At 65.6% G+C, this 17,396-nt stretch overlaps 1 protein-coding gene across 1 annotated transcript; it reads left to right on the forward strand.

Moving 5' to 3' along the window:
• The first annotated feature begins 955 nt into the window (after nucleotides 1-955).
• On the forward strand, nucleotides 956-17,338 carry MUC6 (mucin 6, oligomeric mucus/gel-forming). The gene is made up of 31 exons (XM_057317225.1): nucleotides 956-1,091; nucleotides 4,078-4,140; nucleotides 4,568-4,808; nucleotides 4,883-5,009; nucleotides 5,161-5,251; nucleotides 5,328-5,437; nucleotides 5,579-5,786; nucleotides 5,974-6,096; nucleotides 6,397-6,517; nucleotides 6,642-6,780; nucleotides 6,887-6,991; nucleotides 7,120-7,192; nucleotides 7,281-7,418; nucleotides 7,659-7,820; nucleotides 7,906-8,000; nucleotides 8,095-8,227; nucleotides 8,338-8,587; nucleotides 8,674-8,726; nucleotides 8,820-8,929; nucleotides 9,404-9,555; nucleotides 9,697-9,838; nucleotides 9,922-10,032; nucleotides 10,392-10,577; nucleotides 10,654-10,893; nucleotides 10,976-11,132; nucleotides 11,254-11,394; nucleotides 11,592-11,654; nucleotides 12,113-12,145; nucleotides 13,006-13,233; nucleotides 13,928-14,173; nucleotides 14,499-17,338. The coding sequence occupies exons 1-31, from the start codon at nucleotides 1,034-1,036 to the stop codon at nucleotides 17,336-17,338; spliced, it is 6,939 nt and encodes a 2,312-aa protein (XP_057173208.1). The 5' UTR covers nucleotides 956-1,033.
• Nucleotides 17,339-17,396: the final 58 nt, after the last annotated feature.

The raw sequence follows: 17,396 nt of genomic DNA on the forward strand, positions 1-17,396 counted from the left end.
TGACCTCACCTTGACCCCGACCTTGACCTTGGCCCTGACCACGTCCCTCATCCTGGGCCTCACCCTGACCCCTCGTGACACTGGCATGCATCCTGCCCACTCCCTGCTCCCTGAGATGTTGCCCCCCGGGCACCATGTCCTTCTCCCAGGGGGTGGTGGGCACGGCCCTGGTCCTCGGCCTGGGAGGTCCACAGCCTAAGGCTGGCACACAGCTTCCACAGAGATGCCGTCCCAGACGGGAACCCCCCCCGAGGCCACTCCACCCCTGCTCCTGTGCCTACAAACAGCTCAGAGCCCCGGGGGTCAGAAAACAGTACTGGGGGCCCTTCTGGGTACAGCATGACCACCCTGTGCTGCCCCCTCCCCCCTCCCAGCCGGGGCCCCAGCACGTGGGGTGTGGTATCAGCCCCAGCCCCGGGACCCCACCCCAAAGGGCAGGCTGGGCTGGCTTCACGTCTCGGGGAGTCCTCCCACTGGGTGGTCCTCCCTCCAGGTGGGGGTAGAGCCCAGCGTGCTGGCACCTTTGGGGGCCTAGGGTCTGAGTGAGGGTAGAGCTCACCCCAGGAGCTATCCTAGCACTTTGGGCTCCCCCCCAGGGGCAGAGGGGTGCGCAGGGGTCTCCCTGACATGCCCAGGACAAATGCCTCTCAGCCCAAGCTGTGGCTGATGGTGTCCATGCAGATTCAGAACCGCCCCCAAGACGGCCCAGCCATCTCAGCCTGGAGCAAACACGGACATGTCTGCAGGGCTCTGGAGGGCCTGTGCCCGCCCCTGCCCAGAGGCCAACGATAATGGGGCTACTGCCCACCAAGGAGCTTTCCAAAGGCCACGTCCTGATGAAACCGTGCCCAAGATCCTGTTTGGCCACCACTGCACCCAGTGGGTGCGGCCAGGGCAGGGCCTGCAGCCCCTACATAAGGCGTCCAGGGCCGGCCACTCCGGCTGGTGGAGCTCGCACAGGTGCAGCAAGCCTGCCCGCTGCACCGAGGCAGGAGGGGCCCGGGCCAGCGGTGACCTCTCTTCTCCACGCGTCATGCTCGGGCCTCGGCTGCTGCTGCTCCTATCCTATGGGGGGGCTCTGCTCGGCGCTGGTGAGTGGGGGCCGGCAGGCCACACCGTGGGGGCGGACAAAAGCCCTCAGAGGGTCCCTTCTCGCCTCATGGACTGGCCGGAGTCATGCTGGCCACCAGGGCACTGATGGACGAGAGGCCCCTCCCCGGCCGGTAGCATCCCACACTGGCCAAGGCCAGGGTCTCCATCAGAGAGCTGGTTCAGAGCCCAGCTCAGTGCACAGGCTGCCACTCACCCCTGCACTGGGCACAATGGCCAGGGAAGAAGGATGCTGGGCTGGGGCGGGGCAGGGGTTCCGCAGGGACATACAGTGGGACACGGGCATGCTGGGCCGGACAGTGCTGGGGGCTCAGCACCCAGAGCCTGGTCCCGTCACTCTCCCCACTGGGCCCTGGGTCCTGAGAGAGGCCGTAGGGAGCAGGGCAGGGGCCTCATGGGCTCTGGGCCTCAATTTCCCCATCTACAGAAGTGGAGGAAACATCTCCCTCCTCGTGTGGCCACCATAAAGGTTAAACAAAGGGGGCCAAAGGGAGCATGTGTGGCCCAGGACCACCACCATTGTGCAGAGGCTTGGAAGGGGTCGCCCCACCCCAAAGCCTACCCAGTCTTGCCCACCAGGCCCATGGAGCAGGGGTCCCTCCCTTACCCCAACTCCCTGGTCCCTTCTGCTAACCACCCCAGGCACCATGACGCCACAGGCTGAGGGCTGCTCCTGCCCCCAAGCCTGGGAAGGGGCCAGCCCCAAGGGGTCCCACGGTGGCCGAGAGAGAAGTCCCTTCTCGCTGACGGCAGGCACCCAGCCCTCTGCATCTTCTCTATCTGCCCAAGAGCCCAGCAGGATGTGTCTCTTCTCTCTTCGTAATCCCTGACCCAGCCCCCGCCTTGGTGACCCCAGAGTCCCACCAGCCTTGGCTCCCAAGCCTGCTCCCCAGCCTGGACCCAAGCACTGGGGGTGAGCTAGGAACTCCTGCGCCTAGCGAGTCTCCCCTGGGCCCTCCCGTGAAGCCTGTGGCTCTGAGCACTCAGGACTTCCGTCCTGCCTGGGCCCGTCCCCTCTGAGATCTGGACCCAGAACCAGGACAAGAAGGGAGGCACCTGGAAGCCAGCCGGGGTGGGGTACTACAGCTTTGGTGAGCCGCGGGAGCCCCGCTGTGAGGCCACGGAGGTGGGGGGACAAGGTCTGGCCACAGTTCTGCCAACCCGCTTTGAGTAATGGTGCAGGAGGAGGAGGCGGGCTCTGCCCTCCTCAACCAGAGCCTCCAAAAGCAGCAGGTCAGATGCAGGAGGCTTGGGGTGCCTGGAGCCTGAGCCAGGCGGGGGGGCAGAGGGCCCGGAGCCAGGCTGAGGTGGAGCCAGACGGGGAGGGGCCGGCAGAGTGGCCAAGTGTGCAGCAGGAACAGCGCGTGCCCCGGCTGCTCTCCGGCCTGTCCAGGGGCTGAGAGAGGCTGGGGGTGGCAGACCGGCCCGCCCTGCAGGCCCCGTGTGTACAGGGCAGGCATCGGTGCTCGTTCCGAGATTCTGAGTGGGAAGCACACACAGTCCCTTGGCCGGCCCCCTGAGCGCTTCAAAGGAGCCTCCGTGGCCAACGGCGGGGGCGCGGCCCTGTTCAGACAGCCAGAGGACGGCACACGCGCCAGGGCTCTGTGAGGCTGGCACCGGGTGACGAGGAAGAGCCGGCACAGCAGCCACTGCAAGTGGGGGCCAGGGAGAGACCCACTTGGTGGGCGGGCAGCGGAGGCGTCCTGGGGGCACGTCGTGAGCTGAGGAGGGGCAGAGACAGGGACCCACGCGGTAGACCCCTCGGAGGGAGGAGGCCCAGAACCAAGTGTCCCCGGCCCATTGGAACAGTGGAGCTGTTCCACCGGTGTGCCGCCTGCCCCATCTGGGGACCCCCCCAGCCGCCAGGCCGTTGTCCCTGTTCCCTGGCATCACCCAGAGACCCGCCAACACTGCCGGGCAGAGTGGGGGAGAGGGCAGGGTCAGGACCCCCGAGAGCCATATGGGGTGCTGAACCAGGTGGGGGCCATGGCAGAACTGAGGGCCCCACGCGGGTCTGGAGGATCAGAGCCCTAGGACCATGGCAGGGGCCCGGGAGGAGGGGCAAGGAGGCAGTGACCCCTCTCCAGCTCCCCTCAGAGTCACCAGCGGGGTCAGCGATTCCTGCCCCTGCAGTCACATGACTCACGTCACCTGGGCATTTCTCTGCAATGGTCACCACGATCCCAGGACTGTCTGAGAAGAAGGGAGCCGGAAAACAGCCACTTTCAGAGCCTGGTAGAGGGAGAAGCCCGCCGGGGGCCTCAGACCTCACCCCTGGGAACACAGGGGGTGGGGCGCAGCCAGACAGAAGCAGTCCGGACAGCTGCACACCAACCCCAGCCCTGCGCTGTCAGATGGCCGCGCGCCCTTCCCCAGGCCCCCTCCCACCTACAACAAGCATCCCCTGCAGTCCCCATGTACCGCAGACACACAGGAGCCTGTCCCGGAGCCTGCACTGCCCACAGCCCAGGCTGTCAAGGCCGCCTGCCTGTCCTGCACGGGGGCGCGGCGGGGGTGGGGGTTCTCTTCCAACCCCCAGAGGCGCCTGGAGCACGTGGGGATGACAGGAATCGAGTGACAGGAGCCTGGCAGGCAGAGCAGCAGGTGCCACGGGCCCGGGGACCCCTCCCCCCACTCCGCCCAGAGCATCGGCATATGGCCGCACACCTCTCGGCCCCCCCCCCCCCCGGGGCCTCTCCATCCGTCCGGCACCGGCGACTGCCGTCCCCTCACCCTCAGGCCCTGTGCCCCGCCATTCCAGACGCGCAGGGATCCCGTGCAGACGTGCCCAGCTAGTAACTGAACGAGCAGCTGAACCAAGCTAGTCAGAGGGCGTGAGGAGCGCAGGCTCAGGCCTGATGGCCAGCGCGGTGCTCCCTGCCGCCTCGCTCCCGGTGGACACGCGGCTCACCGTGGCGGCAGGAAGGCGGCTGGGCCCAGCACTGACCACAGTCCCCACCCACACAGGTCTAAATGAGACCTCCTCTGTGCACCCGGGCCTCCAGAGGCTGCAGGACTCCCTACCCACAGGTGAGGGCCACAGGCAGCCTCCCGTCGTCCGGAGTCACCCGGAGCCCCCGCACCGCGGCCCTACCACAGAGTGGCCGTGGCCGGGGATCTCCGTGAGGGGAATCCAGCTACGGAAAGACTTAGCTGGCCCAGAAGGGAAACAAGCCCGGGCTGCCAGGAGGGCTGGGGGCCCTGTGCGGGGGCTAAGCTGCAGCTCGCGTCCTAGAGACCGCAGCCCAGACAGTGGGAGGGGGGAGGCAGACCCAGCCCACAGCGAGGCTGGCGGGGGCGGGGGAGGCGGTTCCTGCCCAACCCGGGAGCGCCTGGAACTTGGGAGGCCAGCATGAGTCCCCCGGGGGCCCAGCTCACAGGGTCAAGACCCCCCATGCCTGCCCCACCAGCTGGGGAGGGACGCAGGGCTCCAAGACTCTGCCCGCCATCTCCACAGCTCCAGACAAGGGCTGGTGCTCCACGTGGGGGGCCGGCCACTTCTCCACTTTCGATGGCCATGTGTACGACTTCCCGGGAACCTGCAACTACGTCTTTGCGGCCATCTGCAAGGACGCGTCACCCACCTTCAGCGTCCAGCTACGGCGTGGGCCCAGCGGGAACATCTCGCGGATCATTGTGGAGCTGGGGGCCTCCATGGTCACCGTGCAGAAGGCAGTCATCTCCGTGAAGGATGTGGGGTAGGCCACGCGGCTAGGGTGAGAGGCTGTGGAGCCAAGGGGGCGGGCGGCCCCTGACCACTCTCCTCCCGCAGGGTCGTCAGCCTGCCCTACACCAGCAACGGGCTCCAGATCACCCCGTTTGGCCAGAGCGTGCAGCTGGTGGCCAAGCAGCTGCAGCTGGAGCTGGTGGTCATGTGGGGCCCAGGCAGTCACCTCCTGGTGAGGACGCCGGCGGCTCGGGAGGGCTGGGGGTCCCGAGTCCAGCAGTTTGCCTGGGCACACCTGGGCTTTGTTGGCGGCTCAGTGTCCCCCCTGGCTGGGCGAGGGTCCTGGGGCACCCTGACAGCGGTGCCCACCTGCCCACCCACAGGTGCTGGTGGAGAAACGGCACATGGGCAAGCTGTGTGGTCTCTGTGGGGACTTCAATGGCAAGCAGACCGACGAGTTCCTGAGCGAGGAAGGTAGGTGGGGGCCGGGGCCCAGAGCCCCTGCAGCCCGGCCCCGTGGTGCTGACTCCAGCCCCCCCCACACCCCCAGGCAAACTGCTGGAACCGCACACGTACGCCGCCCTCCAGACGCTGGATGACCCCAACGAGATCTGCACCTACATGCCAGTCGCCAGCCCCCGGGTCCCACAGGCCGAGCACGTACGTGAGGTGGTGGGGACCCCGGGGCTGCGGGAGCCCTTCGGCCACAGTGGGGGCTGGCCCCTGGGGTCTGACAGGGTCTCCGAGGCCGGTGTGGGAGGTGGCGCTGACCCCCATGACCCTGCGTGGTCCTCTGCCCAGGCCCAGACTTGCACCCAGCTGCTGACCCGGGTGGCCCCTGAGTGCAACGTGTCCAAAGAGCCGTTCGTGCAGAGCTGCCAGGAGGACATGGCCGAGTGCGCCCAGCCAGGCCAGCAGGACTGCAGCTGTGCCACGCTGTCTGAGTACTCGCGCCGCTGCAGCATGGCCGGCCAGGCTGTCAGCAGCTGGAGGGGCCCTGGCCTCTGCCGTGAGTCCTCCCGGGAAGGGCAGCAGGGAGGGCCAGGGCCCCAGGCACCGATGCCCCAATCCCACCCCCCTTGTCTGTGAGATGGAAGGAGACTGGGTGCACGAGGGTGGGCTGGGTCCTGGGCCAGGCAGGCGGCGGGGGCTCTGGGACACCCCAGCCCCCGTCACAGAGGCTGTCTGTGCTGCAGCTGTGGGCCCATGCCCGGCCAACCAGGTGTACCAGGAATGCGGCGAGGCCTGCATCAAGACCTGCTCCAACCCACAGCACACCTGTTCCAGCTTCTGCACCTTCGGCTGCTTCTGTCCCAAAGGTGAGGGCAACCGCTCCCCCTGGGAACCTCGAAACTCAACCCTACCAGACTCCAACACATTAGAGCAAGGCCTGACTTGCCCCAGGGAAGGGAAGGGCTCACCCCCCCCACCCCTGCAGGCAGGGCTGTGGGATGGTGTCCCCTGGGGTCCAAGAGATTGCTAGGAAGACGTGGGATTGGATCCAACCAGGACCAGCCCATGGTGTGGGCACACTGGCCCAGGGGGCACGAAGCTGCTGGTGTGAGGGGGGCTGGCGGGCGGGCATCTAGCCACAGGCCCAGGAAACCCGTCTCCTGCAGGTACGGTTCTTGATGACGTCTCCAAAAACCACACCTGCGTGCCCATCACCCAGTGCCCTTGCATGCTCAGCGGAGTGGTCTACGCCCCCGGGGAGGTCGTGACAGCTGCCTGCCAGACCTGGTAAGCAAGTGCAGGGCAGCCTGCAAGGGCAAGGGCAGGATGACGGGGAACACGGGGCTCCTGGGGCAGCCTCAGCCCTGGAGGGTCGGGAGTGCGGTCTGGGTAAGCCCCTCCCCGCCTGCAGCCGCTGCACCATGGGCCACTGGACGTGCGCAGAGCGGCCCTGTCCCCGCCGCTGCTCCCTGGAAGGCGGCTCCTTCGTCACCACGTTCGACGCCCGGCCCTACCGCTTCCACGGCACTTGCACCTACATCCTCCTCCAGGTAGGACATGCCACTACGAGGGGGCCTGCCACAAGGGGTCACCACGGGGGGGCGATTATTAGGAGCACCCCCAGCCACCTGGGCTAAGCCTCACCCCCCCTCCCAGAGCCCGCAGCTCCCCGACGGGGGCTCCCTTGTGGCCTCATATGACAAGTCTGGGTACTCTCACTCGGAGACCGTCCTAGCTGCCGTCATCTACATGTCCAAAGAGGTAAGGCCGCCCCATCACACCGCAGCTGCACCCACCCCATGTGTCCCGCCGGGCCTGCAGGGGGGGGCCCTCCGGGGGGGCCCTCCCCGTTCCGGGCACCCCTGTGACTCAGGCCACCCTCCCCCTAGGACAAAATCGTGATTTCTCGAGACGAGGTTCTCACCAGCAATGGGAACACCAAGTGGCTACCATACAAGACTCGTACGTCCTCAGCCCCTGCCTAGCACCTAGGACCTCACTGGGCCAGAGTCCCAAAGCAGGCTGCTTCCTGAGCCCCCTCTCCCCCCAGGCAACATCACAGTCTTCAGGCAGACGTCCACCCACCTCCAGATGACCACCACCTTTGGGCTGGAGCTCGTGATCCAGCTGGAGCCGGTGTTCCAGGTGTATGTCACCGTCGGGCCCCAGTTCAGAGGCCAGACCAGAGGTAAGCCCCTCTCTGTCCCTGCCCAGAGCCGGCCTGATGGCCCCGTCCCTACCCAGCATGGTCAAGGCGAGAAAAGTCCCAACAGAGTCCTGCACATCCAGCACCCGCGACCCCAGGCTGGCCCTCCTGGGGCCGGTGACAGCCTCGTGCCCTCGGCATGGTGAGGGGAGGAGAGGGGCTTCAGAGCACAGGGCAGGACGGGCGTGCTGGCTGGCCCCCCTCACGGCCCGGCCGGTGCAGGGCTCTGTGGCACCTTCAATGGGGACACAACGGATGACTTCATGGCCAGCACGGGCATCGTAGAGGGCACTGCCTCGCTCTTCGTGGACTCCTGGCGGACGGGGAACTGCCCGGCCTCGCTGGAACGCGAGACAGACCCCTGCTCCATGAGCCAGCTCAACAGTGAGTGAGGGGCCCTGGCGGTCTGCGGGTGGGCACGAGGCCCAGGCCGGGTGAGCGAGAGACCCATGCCTCCCCTGCCCCCCAGAGCTGTGTGCAGAGACCCACTGCTCGGTGCTGGTGCGGGACGGCACAGCGTTCGAGAGGTGCCACGCCACAGTGAACCCCAGGCCCTTCTACAAGGTGGGCAGGGCCTGAGGGCCAGTGGGGACCTCGGGGGGCTGGTCCTGGGGCTGGGGGGCCGGATGCCCAGCTACCACGCCATGTCCACCTGCAGAGGTGCGTGTACCAGGCCTGCAACTATGAGGAGACCCTGCCCCATGTGTGCGCCGCCCTGAGCGACTATGCCCGCACGTGTGCCACACACGGCATCCTGCTGCGGGGCTGGAGGAACAGCGTGGACAACTGCAGTGCGTGCCAGGGGGCGCAGGCAGGGGTGGGAGGGGTGCAGGGTCGCAACAGGGTCCCACCCACTTCCACCCAGCATCCCCCGAGGGCCTGACCCCCAGTCCCCCCACAGCCACCCCCTGCACGGGCAACCAGACATTTGGCTACGACATCGGGGCCTGCGGCCGCACGTGCCTATCCCTGTCTGACCACGCTGCCGAGTGCCACCCGAGTGCCGTGCCCGTGGATGGCTGCAACTGCCCGGAGGGCACCTACCTCAACCATAAGGCCCAGTGCGTGCGCAAGGCCCAGTGCCCCTGCGTCCTGGACAGCAACAAGTTCATCCTGGCTGATCAGTCCACCATGGTCAATGGTGTCATCTGGTAAGCACGGGGCTCCCGGGGGCCGGCCCACCCCACCGCAGCCCTCGGCCCCCCGCCAGCGCGCTCACACAGCCTCCCTCTTGCAGCTACTGCGTCAACGGCAGGATCAGCTGCCCAGGGCGCCCACAGATGCTCCTCGGTAGGTAGCTGCACTGAGGCCGGGGGCCTGGGCTGCCCGGTGCGGTGGTCCCTCCGAGCCCGCCTTACCCCAGCTCTGCCCCCTTCCCTGCAGCCACCTGCTCAGCCCCCAAGACCTTCCAGTCCTGTGGCGAGTCTTCGGAGAACACATTTGGGGCGGCCTGTGCCCCTACATGTCAGATGCTGGCCACCGGCACCCCCTGCGTAAGGCTTGGGCCGAGCAAGGGGCAAGGGCCCTTCCGAGGGCAGTCCCCACCAGATGGCCTCTCGCGGGTGCCGCACCCAGGGCCTCTCCCTGGACCATGAGAGGATTTTCACAAAATCCCGAGGGAAGGCGGGGCCACACTGTCCCTCTGTCCCCATCAGCCCGTGATGAGGGTGGCTGGGGCCCAAAGGGGGCTGAGAGGGTCAGGAGTGGCTCTGGCAGCCAGGCAGCTGGGGGGGGGTGGGGAGCGTGTGCTTGTGTGTGGGGCTCCCAGAGGACTGTGGGCCAGGCCCCCACCACTCGGGGAGGGAACACAACAGCTCGGGAGTGACACGAGAGCACCCGAACCGGCCTGGAGCAGGGGTGCACATGGAAGAGACTGGGGAGAATACCAGGGGTCTCAGAGGAGCCTGGGGCGACAGCAGCAGGAGGTAAAGCCACCCTCCCAGGGGCCACTGACCCTCTCCCTGCAGGTACCTACCAAGTGCGAGCCCGGCTGTGTCTGCGCCAAGGGGCTCTATGAGAATGCCAGCGGGCAGTGTGTACCCCCCGAGGAGTGTCCGTGCGAGTTCGCGGGAGTCTCGTACCCCCGGGGCGCCGAGCTCCACACTGACTGCAAGACATGGTAAGCCACAGCCTTCGCCCGGAGCCCCTGGGGGCCTGGGGCTGTCCCTGGGGTCAAGCCCACCGAGGTCAAGGTCCAGTGGGAACGCACGTGCAGCCCGGGTTCCCCTGCAGCCCCCCGACAGCCCACCTCTCTCCCCAGCACCTGCTTCAGGGGGAAATGGACGTGCTGGCAGAGTGCCCGCTGTTCGTCCACCTGCACCCTCTATGGAGAGGGCCACGTGGTCACCTTCGACGGCCAGCGCTTCATGTTCGACGGCAGCTGTGGGTACATCCTGACCACGGTAAGGCCCCGCCTTGGGCTGTGGGAAGCACAGGCCACGGGGGCCTCCAGGCGGGCTCCTCCTCAGCGCCCGTGTTCCCACAGGATGGCTGCGGGGCCAACGACTCACAGTCCACCTTCAAGGTCCTGACGGAGAATGTCGTGTGTGGGAAGTCAGGTGTCACCTGCTCCCGGGCCATCAAGATCTTCCTGGGGGTGAGTGGGCCGGGGGGGCCTCCCCACACCTCAGCCCCCAGGGCCCCACGTCCTGGACTCTGGGTGCTCCCGGACCCCCCATCTGCACAGCACACAGGGGCTGGACAGCGGTGCGAAGGGAAGGGCTTCTCCCAGAAGCCTGACCCCCAGCCCTTGGTGCAGTTTCCACCATGTTCTGGAATGTTCTGCCAACAGTTTCTAGAGGGCAGGCCCCCAGCAGAGAACTGGCCCCGAGCGCTCCCTTAACAGATGGAGTCCACCCTGCCTCAGAGAGCTTGGGCAGGGGACGTAGAGCCGGGAGACGTCTAGCGGCTGCCAGGACGGGGGACAGGCAGCCGTGTGACAGCCCCGCCCCACAGGGCCTGTCGGTCGTGCTAGCGGACAGGAACTACACGGTCCGTGGGGAGGACCCCCACGTGCGGCTGCGGGTTAGCACCGGCTCCCTGAACCTGGTGCTGGACGTCGCCGTCGGCAGCAGGTTCAACCTGACCCTTGTCTGGAACAAGCACATGACCGTCTTCATCAGGATCACGCGGGCCACCCAGGTACTGGCGCTGCCCCAAGGCCCAGGTCCGTCCGCGGGGCAGAGGCAGCGCCCGGCCTGACACCAGCCCCCCGCAGGATGCGCTGTGCGGCTTATGCGGCAACTACAACGGGAACATGAAGGACGACTTTGAGACACGCAGCAACTACGTGGCATCCAGCGAGCTGGAATTTGTGAACTCGTGGAAGGACAGCCCGCTGTGCGGGGACACTAGCCTCGCGCTGGACCCCTGCAGCCTCAACGCCTTCCGCCGCAGCTGGGCGGAGCGCAAGTGCAACATCATCAACAGCCCCACGTTCGCCGCCTGCCACGGCCAGGTGAGCCCGCCCCCGGGCCGCTCCGCCCCGGCTCCGGCACAGCCCGGGCCACAGGGCAGGCACTGAGGGCCCATTCCCACAGGTGTACCGCCTGCCCTACTATGAGGCCTGCGTGCGAGACGCATGTGGCTGCGACACCAGCGGGGGCTGCGAGTGCCTGTGTGACGCGGTGGCCGCCTACGCCAAGGCCTGCCTGGACAAGGGCGTGTGCGTGGACTGGAGGACCCCGGACTTCTGCCGTGAGTGCCCCACCGCTGTCCGCAGGGCTGCCTGGACCCAGCGCTCCCCAGGGCGGGCATGGGTGCGGGTTCAGGCCCCCTGGCCCGCGTGCCAAGGGCCTGATGGGCGCCCCTCCCCCAGCCGTCTACTGCGATTTCTACAACACCCACGCTCAGGGGGACGGTGCGCACCAGTCCGACCAGGAGGCCAACTGCACGTGGCATTACCGGCCATGCCTTTGCCCCGAGCACCCACAGAGCCTCCCAGACACCAACACCGAAGGTACAGGCCGAGACAGCGCGGTCTGAGCAAGGACGGCACACGGGTGAAGGAGGGTGGGGTGCCTGGGGTGCGGACACGGGGGGCCCTGCATCCAGGCTCCCGGCAGAGGCAGGGACTGGGTGTGGACAGAGAGGGGAGAGACCCAGGCCTGGGGAAGAGGGGCCTCCCCGTCACCTTCGGCACCACCCCTTCTCCAGGCTGCTACAACTGCTCCCGGCACGAGTACTTCGACCAGAGCACGGGGACCTGCGTTCCTTGCAGTAAGCGCCATGCGCCACCCAGGCCCCACACCCGCCAGCCTCTGGCTGGAGCTGCCAGGCCCGCACACACTTCTAGCCAGCCTCCCGGCAGCCCCCTGCGCAGCGCTGCGCCCCTGGGAGCGGAGACTCCCAGGGACCCAAGCGACCTGGGCCAGGGAAGCAGGAGCAGGAAACTCATCAGCCTCTCCTGCATCCCCCTCCCCAGTAATCCACTTCCCCAGTCGCTAGCCACGGGGCAGACCCAACCTGCCAGCCTGCTGGGGTGTGTGGGTGCAGAGCAGCAGCCCGCGGGGATGCAGCGCCAGGTGGCCTGGATTGCTGCCTCAGCTGGGACGGGGACAGGGAGAGAGATGGGGACGAAGAGCAGGAGCAGGGCCCAGGCCCCTGTGTGGCAGCTGCATCCCCCTGGTCCTCAGCCGGGCGGGGGGCAGCGCTCCTGACCGCCCCTCTCCTTGCAGTGCCGCCGCCCACCACGCCGAGGCCCACCACAGGTGATTTTGCCCACACACTAGGTACCAAGGTGAAGCAGGCCCACCCCCAGCTCTACCCCGGCTCGGCAGGACAGCCCCCGCCCAGCCCAGGCTGTGTCTGTCGGGCACCTGGGTGCCCAGGGGCCTGGCCACCGACACTGCCGTCCCTGCCTCCCCAGCCAGCGGGTGTGGGATGGGGCAGGGACCGAGCCTGGGCTGCCCCTGGGGCTGCTCTGCACGGAGGGAGCAGCAGGTACTGCCCCCCAGGAAGTCAGAGGGGAGGGGGCACACAGCCTGCCCCCAGCAGACCAACCGCAGCCCCCCCCCCCCCGCCGGGCCACCACGCAGAAGAGCAGGGCTGACAGGGAACTCAGGTGAGGGGTGGGGGACGGGGCCCACACTTGCCCAGGGAGAGACCTTTCCACTAAGCTCTATCGTAGGCAGACTCCCCTGTGCTCGGGACTCGGGCTCGGTTTCCATGAAAGGCTTTTTCGGAGGATAAACTGTCACAGGATGTGACCGTACTTTGCTGCCTGATACCTGTAATAGAAAACACATAGGACAGGCCACCTAGAGGATCCCTGGGAGCCCAGCCCAGCCCACCCAGCAGAACCCCTTCCAGCTGCCTGGAAACCATGAGGGAACAAGACATTCATCCTATTAGCAAGGGTGGGTGGACAGACAGGCAGTGGCCCAGTGAGCGTGCGGTCCCTGAAAACACCACTGGGGCCACTCAAGCCAGAGCCAGCCAGGGGGGCCAGGGGGGTCAGCTTGGGGGAAGCCACACCCCGCCCATGGGGTACCGCGGAGGCAGGGACCTCAGATTCAGTGGGAAAGTGCAGAGGGGTCTGGAGGAATGTTCTGAGCACTGCTCCCTGCAGAGTCACCTCGAACCATCTCTGCCATCACCACACGGGCCACTTCGGCACCAGCGCCAACGGCCACTCTCAAGTCCACGGCCACGGGACCCACGGTGACGCAGGCCACCACGAAGTCCGCGGCATCCACGCTCAGCTCAGGGACGCAGTCCACGGCTCGGTCAACAGACTACACCACAGCATTACCACGGACCCCAAACACTTCAGAGACCTCTACAGAACCCTCACCAAGTAAGCACACCCTACATGCCTGTCCCCAAAAAGGGGCAGAAGCACACATGCCTAGAACCTGACCAAAGCTGTAGGGGGTTGCGTGGGGCTGAACAGCAATGTTGGGCAAAAAGGCAGGGGGCACCCCACAAGCCCATCCCCAAGCATACTGCACTAACTACACTCCAATCAATTTCTCCATGGCCACAATGCTAGAGCTCACACCCACCACAATCACACCCACCCCAAGTGACCACAGACGCAGAGACACAACAATGCTCACAAAGGCTCATAAAGAATAGTCCCCAGACCCTCAGAGCAGGCAACATTGTCCCCATTCCTCCCAGACCAATTAGAAGAAAGCACATCCCCAGGACAGAAGAAAGATGTGATGGGGGAATGCCCAACCCAACCCAAAGCAACTACCTGACAGTGGGGAGAGGAACAGGTGACACAAAAGGACAGAGGGAAGGGACCTCAATTAACAATTCACGAGGCTAAATTGCAAATGGATAAACACACAGGTTAAAAAAAAAAACTGGGGTGGGCGATGTACACTGCAGGAACAGACACACTAAGAAACCTCGGTCATCCCGACAAGGGGCACCGGCAGGAATGGGTACGGAAGACACAGGACAGGTGTGGGGACAGGAAGAGTGGCAGGCTGACATAAAGCTAAGCAGCAAAGGTGGATATAGACAAAATGTTTCCACAGGTCAGATGACACACCAGAGAACCCCCAATACTCCTGTGACCAGAGAGACAAAGCAAACGGAGACCCCTACATCCCGCGAGAGCACCATCAGCTACGAGAGCGAACCCACGCGGCCCCATTCAACAAACACCACACAGAAAGAAACCCCGACCACAAAAGAAGAAAGTACACCCAGCAGACCACACACGCCACTCACCTCTCACTCCGCGCCCACGCCATCTGCCTCCACCACCGCCCACACGACAGGTCCCCCCACATGGACATCCTTCCGGACCACCTTGGCCCGGCCCACCCCATCGCACCCCGAGACCACCGTCTCCACACACGCTGCCCCCTCTACTACATCCTCAGTGACTCCCACCACCCACCGAGTCATCACCCCAACACACCCAGAGACCCCTTCCACCCCATCCCCTGCTTCACACCCGGGTTCCACTTCTGTGCCTCCACACGTCCCCAGCACAGGGACAGAGCCCACGCACACGACCCCCGCCACTCACACGGACAACCAACACCCCTAGCTCACTCAGCACAGCCAAAACCTCCACTTCCAGGGAGTCTTATCCCTCAGTACCCATCCACCAAGAAACCTCATCTGCCCCTAAACCCTCCATCTCTCACACACCATTGGCCACTGGAACCCTGGCCTCCGTGACAGCCACCGCCACGGCCACGGCCACCACCACAGCCACGGCCACCACCAGCAAGCGACACACACCACTCACCTCTCACTCCACGCCCACGCCATCTGTCTCCACAACCGCCCACACGACAGGACCCCCCACGGGGACATCCTTCCGGACGACCTCGGCCCTGCCCACCCCATCGCGCACTGAGACCACCATCTCCACACACGCTGCCCCTGTTACTACATCCTCGGTGACTCCAACCACCCACCGGGTCATCACCCCAACACACCCGGAGACCCCTTCCACCCCATCCCCTGCTTCACACCCGGGTTCCACTTCTGTGCCTCCACACGTCCCCAGCACAGGGACACAGCCCACGCACACGACCCCGCCACTCACATGGACCACGCACACCCCTAGCTCACTCAGCACAGCCAAAACCTCCACTTCCAGGGAGTCTTACCCTTCAGTACCCATCCACCACAAAACCTCATCCGCCCCCAAACCCACCATCTCCCATACACCGCCTATCACGGGAACCCCAACCTCCGTGACGTCCACCGCCACGGCCACGGCCACAACCATCAAGCGAAACACACCACTCACTTCTCACTCTGCACCCACGCCACCAGTCTCCACCACCACCCACACAACTGGTCCCGCCACGGGGACATCCTTCCAGACCACCAGCCCCCAGCCCAACCCATCACGCCCTCAGACCACCCTCTCAACGCACGCTGCCCCCTCTACCACATCCTCAGTGACTCCCACCACCCACCGAGTCATCAAACCAACACACCCAGAGACCCCTTCCTCCCACTCTCCTGCCACATACCCGGGCTCCACTTCTGTGCCTCCACACGTCCCCAGCACAGGGACACGGCCCACGCACACGATACCGCCACTCACGCGGTCCACGCACATCCCTAGCTCACTCAGCACAGCCAAAACCTCCACTTCCAGGGAGTCTTATTCTTCAGTACCCATCCACCACGAAACCCCATCCACCCCCAAAACCACAGTCTCCCACACGCCGCCTGCCATGGGAACCCCGACCTCCGTGATAGCCACTGCCACAGCCACGGCCACAACAAGCAAGCAACACACGCTGCTCACTTCTCACTCCGTGCCCACACCGTCTGTCTCCACCACCACCCACACGACAGGCCCCGCCACAGGGACATCCTTCCGGACCACCACCGCCCAGGCCAACCCATCACTCCCTGAGACGACCCACTCCACGCATGCTGCCCCCTCTACCACATCCTCGGTGACTCCAACCACCCACCGAGTCATCACCCCAACACACCCGGAGACCCCTTCCTCTCCCTCCCCTGCTACACACCCGGGCTCCACTTCTGTGCCTCCACACGTCCCCAGCACATGGACACAGCCCAAGCACACGACTCTGCCACTCACGCGGTCCACGCACACCCCTAGCTCACTCAGCACAGCCAAAACCTCCACTTCCAGGGAGTCTTATCCCTCAGTACCCATCCACCACGAAACCTCATCCGCCCCCAAACCCACCATCTCCCATACACCGCCTATCACGGGAACCCCAACCTCCGTGACGTCCACCGCCACTGCCACGGCCACAACCATCAAGCGACACACGCCACTCACTTCTCACTCCGCAACTACACCACCAGTCTCCACCACCGCCTACACAACTGGTCCCCCCACGGGGACAACCTTCCGAACCACCTCCGCCGAGCCCAACCCATCACGCCCTGAGACCACCCTCTCGACGCACGCTGCCCCCTCTACCACATCCTCAGTGACTCCCACCACCCACCGAGTCATCAAACCAACACACCCAGAGACCCCTTCCTCCCACTCTCCTGCCACACACCCGGGCTCCACTTCTGTGCCTCCACACGTCCCCAGCACAGGAACAAAGCCCACGCACATGACCCCGCCACTCACGCGGACCACGCACACCCCTAGCTCACTCAGCACAGCCAAAACCTCCACTTCCAGGGAGTCTTATCCCACAGTACCCATCCACCAAGAAACCTCATCTGCCCCTAAACCCTCCATCTCTCACACGCCATCGGCCACTGGAACCCTGGCCTCCATGACAGCCACCGCCACGGCCACGGCCACCACCACAGTAACGGCCACCACCAGCAAGCAACACACACCACTCACCTCTCACTCCACGCCCACGCCATCTGTCTCCACAACCGCCCACACGACAGGACCCCCCATGGGGACGTCCTTCCGGACGACCGCAGCCCAGCCCACCCCATCGCGCACTGAGACCACCATCTCCACACACGCTGCCCCTGTTACTACATCCTCGGTGACTCCAACCACCCACCGGGTCATCACCCCAACACACCCGGAGACCCCTTCCACCCCATCCCCTGCTTCACACCCGGGTTCCACTTCTGTGCCTCCACACGTCCCCAGCACAGGGACACAGCCCACGCACACGACCCCGCCACTCACATGGACCACGCACACCCCTAGCTCACTCAGCACAGCCAAAACCTCCACTTCCAGGGAGTCTTACCCTTCAGTACCCATCCACCACAAAACCTCATCCGCCCCCAAACCCACCATCTCCCATACACCGCCTATCACGGGAACCCCAACCTCCGTGACGTCCACCGCCACCCGCCACGGCCACGGCCACAACCATCAAGCGAAACACGCCACTCACTTCTCACTCTGCACCCACGCCACCAGTCTCCACCACCACCCACACAACTGGTCCCGCCACGGGGACATCATTCCGGACCACCAGCCCCCAGCCCAACCCATCACGCCCTGAGACCACCCTCTCGACGCACGCTGCCCCCTCTACCACATCCTCAGTGACTCCCACCACC

The sequence above is a fragment of the Ursus arctos genome, unplaced genomic scaffold (assembly GCF_023065955.2).
Source record: "Ursus arctos isolate Adak ecotype North America unplaced genomic scaffold, UrsArc2.0 scaffold_23, whole genome shotgun sequence".
Taxonomy (NCBI): domain Eukaryota; kingdom Metazoa; phylum Chordata; class Mammalia; order Carnivora; family Ursidae; genus Ursus; species Ursus arctos.